The 13,734-nt window shown below is 34.9% G+C and overlaps 1 protein-coding gene across 1 annotated transcript; it reads right to left on the bottom strand.

The window, feature by feature from the left end:
* Positions 1-4,598: 4,598 nt before the first annotated feature.
* On the bottom strand, positions 4,599-13,503 carry LOC113114476 (myozenin-2-like). Its single transcript, XM_026281399.1, has 6 exons — positions 13,417-13,503; positions 12,219-12,303; positions 10,134-10,291; positions 9,604-9,754; positions 8,152-8,320; positions 4,599-5,375 (listed from the first exon to the last, which is right to left on the bottom strand). The coding sequence occupies exons 1-6, from the start codon at positions 13,480-13,482 to the stop codon at positions 5,192-5,194; spliced, it is 813 nt and encodes a 270-aa protein (XP_026137184.1). The 5' UTR covers positions 13,483-13,503; the 3' UTR covers positions 4,599-5,191.
* Positions 13,504-13,734: the final 231 nt, after the last annotated feature.

The raw sequence follows: 13,734 nt of genomic DNA on the forward strand, positions 1-13,734 counted from the left end.
TTAAAAAATAAAAGGAAACATTACAAAAAATACATTTAAAATAAAAAAATAATAAATTAAATTAAATAAATTAAAAATTGTTTACATGCGAATGTGGTGTTAAATGATCAAAATATGAACTTGAAATCTCAGAACAAAATCTCAAGTCAAATTGGCGGGACTGACAGAAAAGTTTGGGAACAATGGCCTTAAATTATAATCTTTGTTTTTACAGGTCAGAAACACAGACATGTCCAGACGAGAACAAGGAATATTACACTCAGAACATGGAGAGAGAGATCTAAGAATTCCAAGGCCTGAAAAAAAGAAATCTGTAAAATCGTAGCACGTGCTTTTAAACTCTTGGTTTCCTGTCTGTGTCAGATCCAGAACTCAGATGCTGGCATGACCTCGCCACAGACCCATATCTGCTGCTTCTGAGAGGAGAAGGGTGTCCCTACAGGTCAGACTCCTCAGTGGGGTTGTCAGAATGGCTGAAAAATAAATTCGAATTTTGTACTTATTATATTCGAATTTAAAATGCACAATTTCAGTAAAGGTGAAGAAAAGCTTTTGTCTTACCCCCTAAAGGGCCACAAGAGGGCGCATCGAGCAAAAGATTACCAATGCACGTTTATTGAAAGCATCCGATAACAGGGCTGTGCACAGACATTTTGAGGGGCAGTGCCCTAAACCAAAAAAAAGGGGCACTAAGGTGGTGATTGCTTGTTAACACAAATTATCCAGTTATTACAAAATGTACAATTAAAAAAGAAGACAGTGCACGCTCAAATTCATATCAGACTTTATTGTAGAAGTTTTGATAGAACATCACAATTACACATTACTGATACTTTTTTATATTTACTGGTTCCATTTACAGCAACACTTTTTTATTTGGTACTATGTCCTGAAAGATCTTGATAACTAAATTTTTTATGATTCATAATTACACATTGATGATAATAAACTATTTACCGTCCGTTTTACATTTTGGTATTTACCTTTTCCTTTTACAGCAAAACCTTTCTATTTGGTACCATGTCCTGAAAGAGAATGAATGACAAACCTGTTACAATCATATTTTAAATACAATTGTTAGGCTTTAGTGCTAATTAAATGTATGTTCTTGTAATATAATTACTGTTCCATTCAAATAATTTAATGTCTATCTTTCTTGTTATAAAACTCTAGCATATTCAGAATCCTTTATTGTCAGCCAGTTTAACAACACTTACCTGTAAGTGTCTGATTTGGCTGATGCTGAATGGGCTCTCCCTCACTCTCTGAGCCTGCCTCTGCCTCATCTTCAATGGAGTAATAAGTAATAGACATTTAATTCCATATTAGCATACAACCTAAGTCTATATATACAACTCATTAAGAGCCTATGATGTGTTAGTCTCAACTAAGACAAGTGATTATAATGGGAGATATACTTACAATAATTAAACAGACAAACTGTCTGCTAACTGTTCTATATGATGATTTACCTGCTGGCTTGCTGGAGCTTTGAATCCATGTTTGCAATGTTGAACTGCCTTTAGCAGCCTCCCTTCTCTCTTTCTCTCTCTGTCTCTGTCTTCTTTTTTGTGAAGGCATTGTTTTTTTGTTGTTTTTTATGGTTGTCTTGTCTACAAAGTGTGCCAACAACAGAAAATGTAGTTATTTGTATTAAATCTGATCTGATCGAGAGTAAAATTATAATTTGATTAGACAAGCAGCTTCTTAGAACGTGTACAATGTTGTACAAGTTGTTAGCACTAGTAGAAGACCAAGAGCACAAAACATTACCGACATAAATACAAAAAAAATAGCCTACCTGTTAATGCGACAGCTTTCGTGAACTGTCGTGTTCACAAGCGCCGCAGACACATACTGTGAGTGATGCTGCGGAGTGCGGAGCGAGCGAGAAAACCTGGAGCGGATTCGCGGAATCAACGGAATGCTTTGAGCGGAGCGGTGGGGAAAAGGGGCACCTCAGTCGATGAGGGCAGAGGGGCAGTGGCTCTGGCCACCGGGCCACCCCCCTGTGCACGGCCCTGTCCGATAACATGACTATATTTGAAAAAAAGTGCATTGTGTTAAAAAAAAAGGTTCATAGACCAATTATAATCAATTAAGTTGCTTGAACAACAATAAACAAAACAGCATCATGTACAGTGGGGATCGAAAGTTTGGGCACCCCTTGCAGAATCTGTGAAAATATGAGTAATTTTCAAAAAATGAGAGAGATCATACTAAATGCATGTTATATTTTATTTAGTACTGTCCTGAGTAAGATATTGTACATAAAATATATTAACATTTAGTCCACAAGACAAAAAAAAAATGCTGAAATGATTAAAATAACCCCCTCAAAAGTTTGGGAACCCTTGGTTCTTAATACTGTGTTCTGTTACCTGATGATCCTCGACTGTCTTTCTGTTTTGTGATGGTTGTGCATGAGTCCCTTGTTTGTTCTGAACAGTTAAACTGAGCAGCGTTCTTCAGAAAAATTTTTAAGGTCCTACAGATTCTTCAGTTTTCCAGCATCTTTGCATATTTGAACCCTTTCAAGCAGTGACTTTATGATTTTGATATACATCTTTTCAGACTGAGGACATTTGAGGGACTCAAACACAACTATTTAAAAAGATTCAAACATTCACTGATGCTCCAGAAGGAAACAAGATGCATTAAGAGCAGGGGGTGAAAACTTTTGAACACGATGAAGATGGCCAAATTTGTCTTATTTTATTGAAATATAATTTTTTTCCATTTAGTTCTGCCCTTCGTAAGCAACAGAAGATACTTGTATGTTTCCCGGTACACAAATTAAGTACATTTTACCTTGATCTTCAAATTCCAAAAGTTTTCACCCCCTGCTCTTAATGCATCTTGTTTCCTTCTGGAGCATCACTGAATGTTTGAATCTTTTTAAATAGTTGTGTTTGAGTCCCTCAAATGTCCTCAGTCTGAAAAGATGCATCTCAAAATCATAAAGTCACTGCTGGAAAGGGTTCAAATATGCAAAGATGCTGGAAAACTGAAGAATCTGCAGGACCTTAAAGATTTTTCTGAAGAAAGCTGCTCAGTTTAACTGTTCAGAACAAACAAGGGACTCATACACAAGCATCACAAAACAGAAAGACAGTCGAGGATCATCAGGTAACAGAACACAGTACTAAGAACCAAGGGTTCCCAAACTTTTGAGTGGGGTTATTTTAATAATTTCAGCATTTTTTTTGTCTTGTGGAATACATTTTAAAATATTTTATGTACAAATATCTTACTCAGGACAGTACTAAATAAAAAATAACATGCATTTGGTATGATCTCTCTTATTTTTTGAAAATTACTCATATTTTCACAGATTCTACAAGGGGTGCCCAAACTTTCGATCCCCACTGTATGTATGCATAAACTAATGGAAAAACTAAAATGTGAGCTAAAAAATAAATGTAGGCTAATACATAAAAGCATAAAAGCATACTATGTGTGGTTTCAGGTTTGGACCTCCCATGATCCACCTCCTCTGATGGCTTTGAGACCTCCAGGCAAGATCCATTACCCTTCCCAGGATCCTCAGCGCATGGGAGCGATTGATGATGACTAGTAAAGATATTAATGTGTGAAGGTGATGTCATCAGAGATGATGAGTGATTGACTGGTACACAATGGTATGGTCATGTGATTGGGGATGCTATTGTGAGTGCAGTGCCACGCCCTCATTCCTCAGTCACATCTTATATACCGTACAGACACATCAACAACAAATAAGTTTACCCATCTTACTTCAGACACAAACTCTCTGCCTCATCGAAGTGTTCTAAACATCATCAGAACGCTAACTTGAGTTTACATTGAAAACAAAGAGCCGTTTAGGAATTTTTGCAGTTTGACATTAACATTTTTTACCCATTTTCCCCCAAATTGTAATTACAGTTATGCAAAAATAAATTAATAAAATTTCACATTAAAGTAAATATAATGAGTTTTTGCATTACGGTAGATTACTGACAATTTGGGTGGATAATTCGTGCAAATGTTTGTGGTCCTACATTAGGCTTTATTTAATATTGTTATTTTTGTATTTTTTTTTTATATTTGCTTAATTTGAATTGTTTTTGTACAGTTTTTGTGAGATCCACACATCCAAGCCATTCACTCTTACATCTAGAGATTTAACATAATTAAATGTAGTGTCTATTTAATGCAACTATTTAATTTTTTTTTCCCAAAGTAAGTGATAGTTGGATAGCCACTGTCTTGCTTCTCTTAAGGGTTAAAAGAACTAGATTTTTTTTAATGCCATTTTCTAATATTTCTCAGTTTTTCTTTGTGTTCTGAAGCAATTTTTTAATGAGCTGTCAGTTCAGGTTTCTTCTGTTGTAACATGAAAAAAGAAATTCAAAAACAACAAGTAATTCTTATTGAAAGCCTCCCGTTACCATTTTCTTTTGTGAACATTAAACTAGCCATCTTTAAATGTACAGTCTGTTTTTTTTAAGAAACTCAGCAACTCGAAAAGTATTTAGACACTTTTGCAAGTGCTTTTTATTTTAAGACGAACAAACACATTTTACAAGAAAAACATTTGACAAAAAAAAAGAGTTCAGTGTGAAAACAATAGAGTTATCAAACACATATTTTCCATGTGCTTAGAGTGTCTAGATACATTTTAGGGACCCCTGCTGCACACTTGAAACACTACCGTGAACACATGTCTACAATAATGAAGTGCCAAAGGCTATTATGAATACTTCTAAGATTTAAACTGAGTTCTTATTGTATAGCAGTGTTAAAGGAATAGTTAATCCAAAAAGACAATTTGCTGAACATTTACTCAACTTATTCTGACGGCACCCATTCACTGCAGAGGATCCACTGGTGAGCAGGTGATGTATTGCTAAATTTTTCCAAATATGTTCCCATGAATTAACAAACTCATCTACATCTTTGGATGGATAAAACTTTTAGCAAGTTGTTATTTTTGGCTGAACTATTCCTTTAAGGGTTTAGGAGAACAACCGTCATCCAACACTGAGCTAAAACCATCTCCTCACCCTAATCCTCTTTATTCTGATGTTTAATTTAGGTTTTCCAGCTGCTCTCCTCTGGCCTTTCACCTGCAGGGAACAGAATGGGACGGCCTGAAAGTGCAAGCGCAAGTCTTTACGGCGTGACAGTCTTTTCCTCTAACGTTACAGGTGTGGGTCAGCGCCTGAGCTCACAGGTCTTTCGACTCGGGCGAGTAGCCCATGCCCCATCCCCGCGGGGCTCTGTTGAAGTTGCGTCGTTTGGACGTGGTGGCCAAGGTCAAGCTAGAAAGATTTGGAGTCTCCAGAGCTTCAAAGCCCATAACAGGAATCACCCTCTGACTGCGCACAGGTCCTCCAAATGGCACTGCAGCTCTGAAACAAAAACCACATGAAGAAGAGATGAACTGAATCTGAACTATACATGCATTGTAATTTTCATTGAGTCATTTTAATATTTTCTTATATATTTATTATAATGATCTATTTCTTATATATTTATTTTAATATTTATATATATTTATATTTATATATTACTATTTACAGCAGGGATGGGCAAACATTTGAAAAGCAAGTCATGTAAAGATTGCTTTCAGTGTCTGATGTTATACTGTCTCCAGCCAGGAGAGGGCGCTAGTTTCCAGCCGCTCTCTTTTATTTTTTAAATGGCCATCACACAAGTGTGCACAAACAACGGGGAAGCCAGAGTTGCACTTGCCTCAAATTTCAAAGGTAAAATTCATATTCAACAAAAGCTTTTTTTTTGCCAAATGGCAGAAATGTTTGCACTTAACTAACCTTGTGTTCGAGAGTTTATGCGGGTCCTTGTAACGTTTTCAGTTAAATTGTTTACATTTAAGGCCATGAAAACTCATAAATGGGACATAAAGTCTAAATTATTAGAGGTCTTTGGGGACGGAAAGACAAGAATTGCTATATGGATTAATATGACGATTAAACTTCAAACGGCTAAAAGAGCTGAATTCAGTCAATCAGTGTGTGCAGTAAGTGAACAAAAAGCTCACCCGGACGCCTCTGATTGGTCATTGCGTTCATGAACTCAATGGACTCGTGTGTGATTGGTTATAATGCGCAACATCGAGCAGATCTACATTTAATGCTGCGGTCAACATTTGATTTCATTTTCTTTTTATTCGTGACGGCCCTAATGGATTTGGTTTAACCGAACATAAGCATATGTGTCCGTGTGTTGTCAATTTTATTTGTGCAGGGTAAAAATTTTATTTAAAAAATCCTGCAGATACCCTGCAAATTATTTTCATTTTTTCTTTTTATAATTTATAAACTGTATGTTGACTATTTATCTCATGAAATGTTTTATGCAAATTAGGCCGCTGTTTTTTAATACCACAGTAACATTTGATTTAAAGCGTAAAAAAATCAGGTTTTATTTACAGTTAACTCTTTTTAATTACAATAAGTAATTTTAATGCTTTAATCTAAACATAACATTTCTTATTTATTTTTTATCATTTTTTATTTTTAATTTTTATGTTTTTAAGTTCATTTCTTTATTCATCTGAAATAAAATTGCATGCATTTTCAAGTCACTTGATGGACCCAGTCCTGCAGTCTCAAGGTATTGTTGCATTTGGATTTGACTCCACATGGTGACGCAATTTTAGTTTGTATCTGAGGAACCTGATCTTCTGTGTACGCAGTGTGTCTTGAGGCTCTGTAAATTGTGACAGGAGAAGCTGGCGGTGCGTTTAAATAGTTCCTCAGTCATTTGCTCCTCTGAGTATCCTGTTTCAAATGGGAAGACGCAATGGAAACATCACAGCTCTCTTAAGTGGACTTCATAATCTGATAGTGTGGATTAGTCTTGTTGGGTCTATTTAAGGCATGCATGAAGCTAATGTGCCAAAACCTCTTGGTGACCATGAAGGCCGTTTCTCATATCATGTTTTGCCTTGGTTTTCCGGTACCACAGAGAATGAAGCTGTTACAGGGGAATCCCAACCCTATGGGCTGCAGTATATTGTGTCATGTTATTGTGATGCATCGATGAATCATTTGATGCAACTCTTTCGGTTTTGTTTCAGCATTCAGATTGGGACTTTCAAGACTCATGAATGCTGCAGTTAGTTGAATTACTAACAAAGTCATCTGCAAAATAACGTTGGGTATTTGAGCCATGGCATTTAAACTGTGGTGCAACACAAGGTTGAATCTGGCCTTGCATTATTTGTTTTTCATTCTTTTTACATTTAGTAATTTAGTGCTAAAAATCAGATTGGATTATAATATCGTACAATATTGCATTGTTTTTTTTCTTCAGTCAAAAAAAAGCCTTACTGAAGTCTCCATTCTAAAAATTGATTTGGTGGGTTTGTAAATATAAATAGCTATACCACCTTAATAAAGTATCTGAATAACACTTAAGTGAATGTTTGAGTTGGACATACCAAAAACAAATGCCTAAATATCCAACAGTTAATTTTTACAATTAAGATTTCACAAAAGGAAATCAGCAGGATATTTGAATAACAAATATATATACTTAACTTTTTTCAATTAAACTATTTGAGTGTGCAGAATTTACACTGATCAGTTTCAAGAACTACAATTAGGCTATTTTATTAGAATTTTTTTACATGAACAAAAACTTCAGTAAGTTAGACACAATTAACAATCAGCAGCATGCTTTTACATGGACTGAAATTAAAATATTACCGACACTACTTTTAAACAATAGTTTTGAAATCCATGTCATGAGCTGCACTATATTTTTTACAGAATTAATTGTTATTTGTTAAACCTAATTTATATTTTTGTTGTAGATTAATCAAAGACTTTAAATATGTCAATGGCATCATATTACTTATGAATGGGAGGAAGTACATCAGCATAAGTCCTGCCTTTTAAATAAAGAGAGCCAGTTGTCAATCACGTCATTGTGTCCTTTAGGACTGCGCAAGAGCAAAGGCTGGCAACTAGCTTGACATTTTTTAATAGAAGCATTATCAGATCATAAGAAACAACATTTAACAACCAATTTTGATTCGAAATATGGAGTTTAAAAGTAAGTGTGTAAGTTTTTTTTTTTTCCAGAGATTTCAGAATTTGTCCGTTTCAAATATGGCCACCAAGTGAACAGACTTTTCCTGGAAGGTAGCTACTATTTTACCTGTTAAAGCACCTGTAGTTGGCCGGAGGGAGTTTCTGGTGCAGTTCCTCTATCTGAGTGTTGAGTGAAGACAGAAGCTCTTCATCTTCTCCCAGAGCTTCTCGCCATGGTGAACGATAAGACTTCGGGAATGTCTCTCGAGGGATCTCTCTAAGCCGTCCAGAGTAGTCTAAAATGATAGGACGGTGCTTGGTGATTCACAGGCCAATTATACTATAGAGGGAGCTTTGCTGTCCTGAAGCACATTCGAGCATGCTACGGCGTTTAGCTCGTAGAGCTCGCCCAGGAGCACGCAGGTCCCTTCAGGGCCCACGGCAGATAAGGAGATGGAAACAGGAGATGGATGTTATTAAGGGCTCCACAGATGGAGGAAGAACATTAGACTGAGTTAATTAAGTGCAGCGACGAGCTAATGATTAGAGTTTATCAGATGAGTAAAGAGTGAAGCTGCTCTCAAAGACGTCAGAAATACATACAAGCGTGCTCCTCATATTAGAAAATACACTGTGTGTTTCTATGCACTGCAAAGATCATTTTCTTAACAACCAGTTTCATCTGTTTCCAGTTAAAAATATCTAAAGAAATTGAAAATGTTTTTTGCAAAAATTTATATTTGCAGTTTTAATTTGGTTCTTGTTTAGTCATTTTATGTCTCATTTATTTGTATTAATATTTAAAAAAATATTTATTATGTAGCTTTAATTTATTCCATTAGTTTTAATCATGTTTGTACTTCAAGTTCATCTTATTTTCGTTTTTTTTGTTTTTTTTGTTTTGGTGTAAAATCTTCTTCTAATATTTTACACATTTTATTTTATTTTAATTACTATTTTTTTTAAATGTTTTAATATGATTGGTAGTTAGCAATAACAACACTGTTCTCAACAAGTACATTTATCTTGTTTGAAAGATTTTTAGATATTTTTTTGTGCGATTTGAGTCAAGAATACCACAAATTATTAATGTTACCAAGACGATTCAAAGTTAGATGTGTATAATTTAAACTTTTATAAATTAAAGATATTATAAATATAAACTAGATTTCTGTTTTTTTCTATATAAAATATTAGAAGTGCTTGTTTTTGCAAAACTCACTGTCATCTTGCAAACTTATTGTGGGTGGTTACCAAGGTTTTGCTAAGCAGTTGCTAAGGTGTTCAGAGTATTTTTGGTTGATTGCTATGCAGTTGCTAGGATATCATAGTAAATGGTTGCTAGGTGCTCGCTTATTGGTGCTAGTCCAATTTCAGAGGCTACTTTGGATTGCAGGTTTGCTCAAGTCACTAAATCTATATGATACAGGTGCATCTCAATAAATTAGAATGTTGTGGAAAAGTTAATTCAGTAATTCAACTCAAATATATATATAATAACATATTCTATTTTGTTGAGATGCACCTGTATAATGAAATGTCATGCATTGGGTAATTTATAAATCTTAAGAGTGTGTACCTGGTGCCAGGATGTTTGGGCTTCCCTTCTTGGCCACGGTGTTCTTGAGGGTGCTGACGAGGCTGTGTTTACTGACCACTGGATACAGCAGGTTTTCTTTCCCTCCCTGCATGTCTGTCGTCATGTGGTTCTGGTTCTGTTCCATGTTGTTCTGATGGAAAATGTTCAGGACAGAGCATTTTGTCCAGTGTCTTGTAAAGCATGAATGCATGACCTTGAACCTGAAGCCATGTCTGTCTTTTCTAATCTGTAGCATTGCATGTACATAGAGGATGCCCGGCAGGAGAATGTGAAACGGGTTTCATTACCTCATCAAATGGATTCCTGCAGTAAATCCATGCAATATTCTATGCATATCCGTCAGATGATCTTATATTTGTTTTCTTCGTGAGTGTACACAAATAAAAGCAGACCTTTATACAGTGATGCATTATTAATAAGACAAAAGTGTTTAAAAATGGGAGTTGTTGCTCTTGTCCCCCAGCTGAATGTTTACATTTTATTTGAGTTTTCATTTGTTTCTGTCTTACGTGTAAGACGGAGGAAGCGTCTGCTGAGTTCTCCAGCGTGAACCTCTCCGCTCTCCTCTGGCGCTCCTGGAACATGATGGATCCTCTGTTGGTGTTCAGGTTCAGCTCCTCCATCATCACATCCCTGGGAACGCTGATCTTCTTCCCAAGGTTCAGACCTTCTCACACACACAAAGTAGCTTTAGTGACATTAGTGTTATTCATCCTTGATCTTTGTCAAGTGTTTTACAGTATGGACATAATTTTCATAAGAGCGTTTGTTTTTGGAACAGTTTTTACCATGGTACTGAATGATTAATGCATATGCATTCAACTAGGGGGTCAATAGGATTTTTTTTTCTAAGAAAATAATACTTTAGTCTATGAAGGATGCATTAAATAGATCAAATTTATAATTTTAGAAAAGGTTTCTAATTCAAATACATGCTGTTCTTTTTAACTTTCCATTAAAGTATCCAATGTATCACAATTTTAAACATTGATAATAATAAGAAATGTTATATTTGATTTCTTACATATTAATATACATTAAGATGATTTCTGAAGAAACAAAATGGAGCTTGTAGAGAATTTAGGAAGGAAACCGCAGACAAATAACCACAGAAAATGACAAGAAGCCCCAGAAATGCCCTGATTAAATAAAGAATTCAATAATCAAATAATCAAAAAAAAAATAAAGAAAAAACTGATAAATAAAATTCTATAAAATTTGTGTTTAAGTTATTTTAGTGTCACTAAAATACTGTTATAGTTTTGAGTTAGCGTTTATTTCTATAATTTTCTGCTTGCATGTTAATTTTAAAGCTTATACATTTTTTCTAATTAATTTTTATTTAGAAACATTACACATTTTATTTCAAGTAACACATTTTTTTTATGGTTTTAGTTCATTATAATATACCTGCTGCAGTAATGGCTCCAGAAAGTTCAGCTTTGTGTATAATAATAAATCACATTTTAAAATATATACATTTCTAAACTTATTTGACATTGCAAAAATAATATTTTACAATGTAATATAATACATATTACACTAATAATAATATTTCACAATGTTATCGTTTAAAAAAAAATGAAATTAGACAAATGCAGCTGTGGTGAGCTTCTTTTAGAAAGATGAAAAACATCTTATCGATCCCAAAATTGCATGGTGGTGTAAAAAAGGTTGTGGCATCTCATGTCTCATTGTTAAAGGTCTGGTCTGATCATTTATTATATCAGTCATTTCTAAGTGGGGCTTTACTGTCCAAATGCTCTTATTAGAATGATCCGACCTCATTTCGGGTTCTTCTGTTGTGATTGTTGTGTTATATGGGTAACAGTGATGATTATTATTAGACTGCAGTAATGTGGAACCCTTGACTTGCCCTAAAGTGGCATTTTCAGTGAGGGCATTCCTGGCAGGGCTCAAGCTAGCAGTGGTCCGTGGCTTATTCTTATATAATTCCTTCTCCAGAGTTGGATTCATCTGAGCTGGAGCTGCTGTGAGCCCAGATCAGACACACTGGCTTACGTCAATGGAAAATCGCAAACAAACATACTGAGGCATTGGGATAGTTTGAGGAATGTTTTGTATGTGGAGACTTCCCTCCGCTTAGATCACTCAACTGACTGAGGAAGAATCTGCTTTGATCTGTTCTGCTCCTGTCAGTCAACTGCACCGTCTCTCATATGAGTCCTTACACGACTGAAGACCAAACACCGTCACCTTATGATTGCCCTGATTAATTGTGATTGATATGTCATTTTGTAGGAATGTGTGTGTGTGTTTTTTGCTTCTATAGGGCTTCATCTAAGTGTTTCTGTAGTGTGTGAGTCTGTTATTCCAATATCCGAAATTTTGACCCTGTGGGGACTTTTTTTTTTTTGGTTGTCATGAGGAAAATAGCTTAAATCATACAATTTTTTTTTTTTTTGATTTCTGTGAGGGATAGGTTTAGGGTAAGGGAATAGAAAATATTGTTTTTACAGTATAACATCATCATGTCTAATGAACCTATACAATAATCATTACGTCTATGGAATGTTTCTACAAAACATGGAAACTAGTGTGTGTGTGTGTGTGTGTGTGTGTGTGTGTGTTACCTCCCTTTGCCTCTCTGCTCAGGATCATGGCCTGCTGCTGTCTCTGTTTGGTGAGACTATGTTGTGCCGTCTGCATCCTCTCGGTCTGAACACACATCACAACACAGCAAGTGATTCATACCCTGCTTATAATAATAATAATAATAATAATAATAATAATAATAATAGTTGTATTATATTTAATATGTAAGCAAAACTATGCAACTGTATAAATTTGATAACTTAAACAATTACTAATGATAATAACTATTAATATTATTATTATTTAGCTATGTGATGTAAATATGAGACAAAATTTCAAACAGGGGCATTTTGCCCCATATCTTGAATTTTAGGGATATTCTCTAGGCTCCATCATTCAATAAGTTGTTGCACTGCCTCATATTAGTCATCAATCGACTGTATGAAATGGCAGATGATCCACACAGGTCTGGGACGGGACAAGTGCATTAAATGCGTTAATAATTTTAATGCGTTATTTTTCTCCATAGTTAATTAATCTAATTAATGAGTTAAATTAACAGCCCTAATTCTAATAGTAAATTGCATAAAATAATAAAATTCAGTGTATTTTTTTTATAATGTTTTTATAATATTTTAATTTATAAAATATTAAACAACAATGTAAAATAATATATTGTAATATTAAAATAATACATTTTATTTTATTTTATTAAAAAATAATACATTTTATTCAATTAATATAAATACAATTTTAGTATGCATAAAATATGACTTGCATGTTGATTTAATAGGTAACAGTAAAAAATGATAAATGATGCTGAATTAATATTTGACACTTAGAAGATGACATGCAGGGTGTTTTTCTTTGGTAACATTTTTTCCAAAATATGTCCAAAAGTCAACACTAGAGGGGAAATATTGGCCCCTAATGAAATTTAATTTTTGATAATACTATATTCGGTTCGAAATGACTTCAATAATTCATGCTTTTTAATGTAGAATCTTTTTACTGCATTTTTTTTTTCACTGGAGCAATTTTAATTAAAATGATATTTTTTTAACTCCACTGAATATGGCTGTTCTCACTGAAGCTACAGGAAGCATTTTGTCATGCTAAAACAGATTTCATCTAATTGGACACACCGTGCATTTACCCATCTGCTGTGCGGATTACATGACCAGACACACACACACACACACACACACACACACACACACATGGTTTTTGGCTTACCTGAATGTGTGCTGGAGAAGATGATGTTTGGTGTTTGCTGATCTGAGTGTGAGAGCGCAGAAGCATGAAGCTGGTTTCTATAGACTCCTCTCAGCCCCTGCCTGATGACATCATCACTGCTAATTTAGCCCAAATGACAGGAGCTAAATGGGGCAAAGTATTTAGTCCCTGATGCCCCTCTGCTGACTCCCATAATAAAAACCTGATGCCAGTTTTGCGTGTGGACCGGTCTTTATGTTGTATGTCTGGGTGTATTTGTGTTTGTTGTCACTGGAGACCGTTGCTTAGTTCTGGTTAAGATCCATCTACTGTATGTGA

The sequence above is a fragment of the Carassius auratus genome, chromosome 14, assembly GCF_003368295.1.
Source record: "Carassius auratus strain Wakin chromosome 14, ASM336829v1, whole genome shotgun sequence".
Taxonomy (NCBI): domain Eukaryota; kingdom Metazoa; phylum Chordata; class Actinopteri; order Cypriniformes; family Cyprinidae; genus Carassius; species Carassius auratus.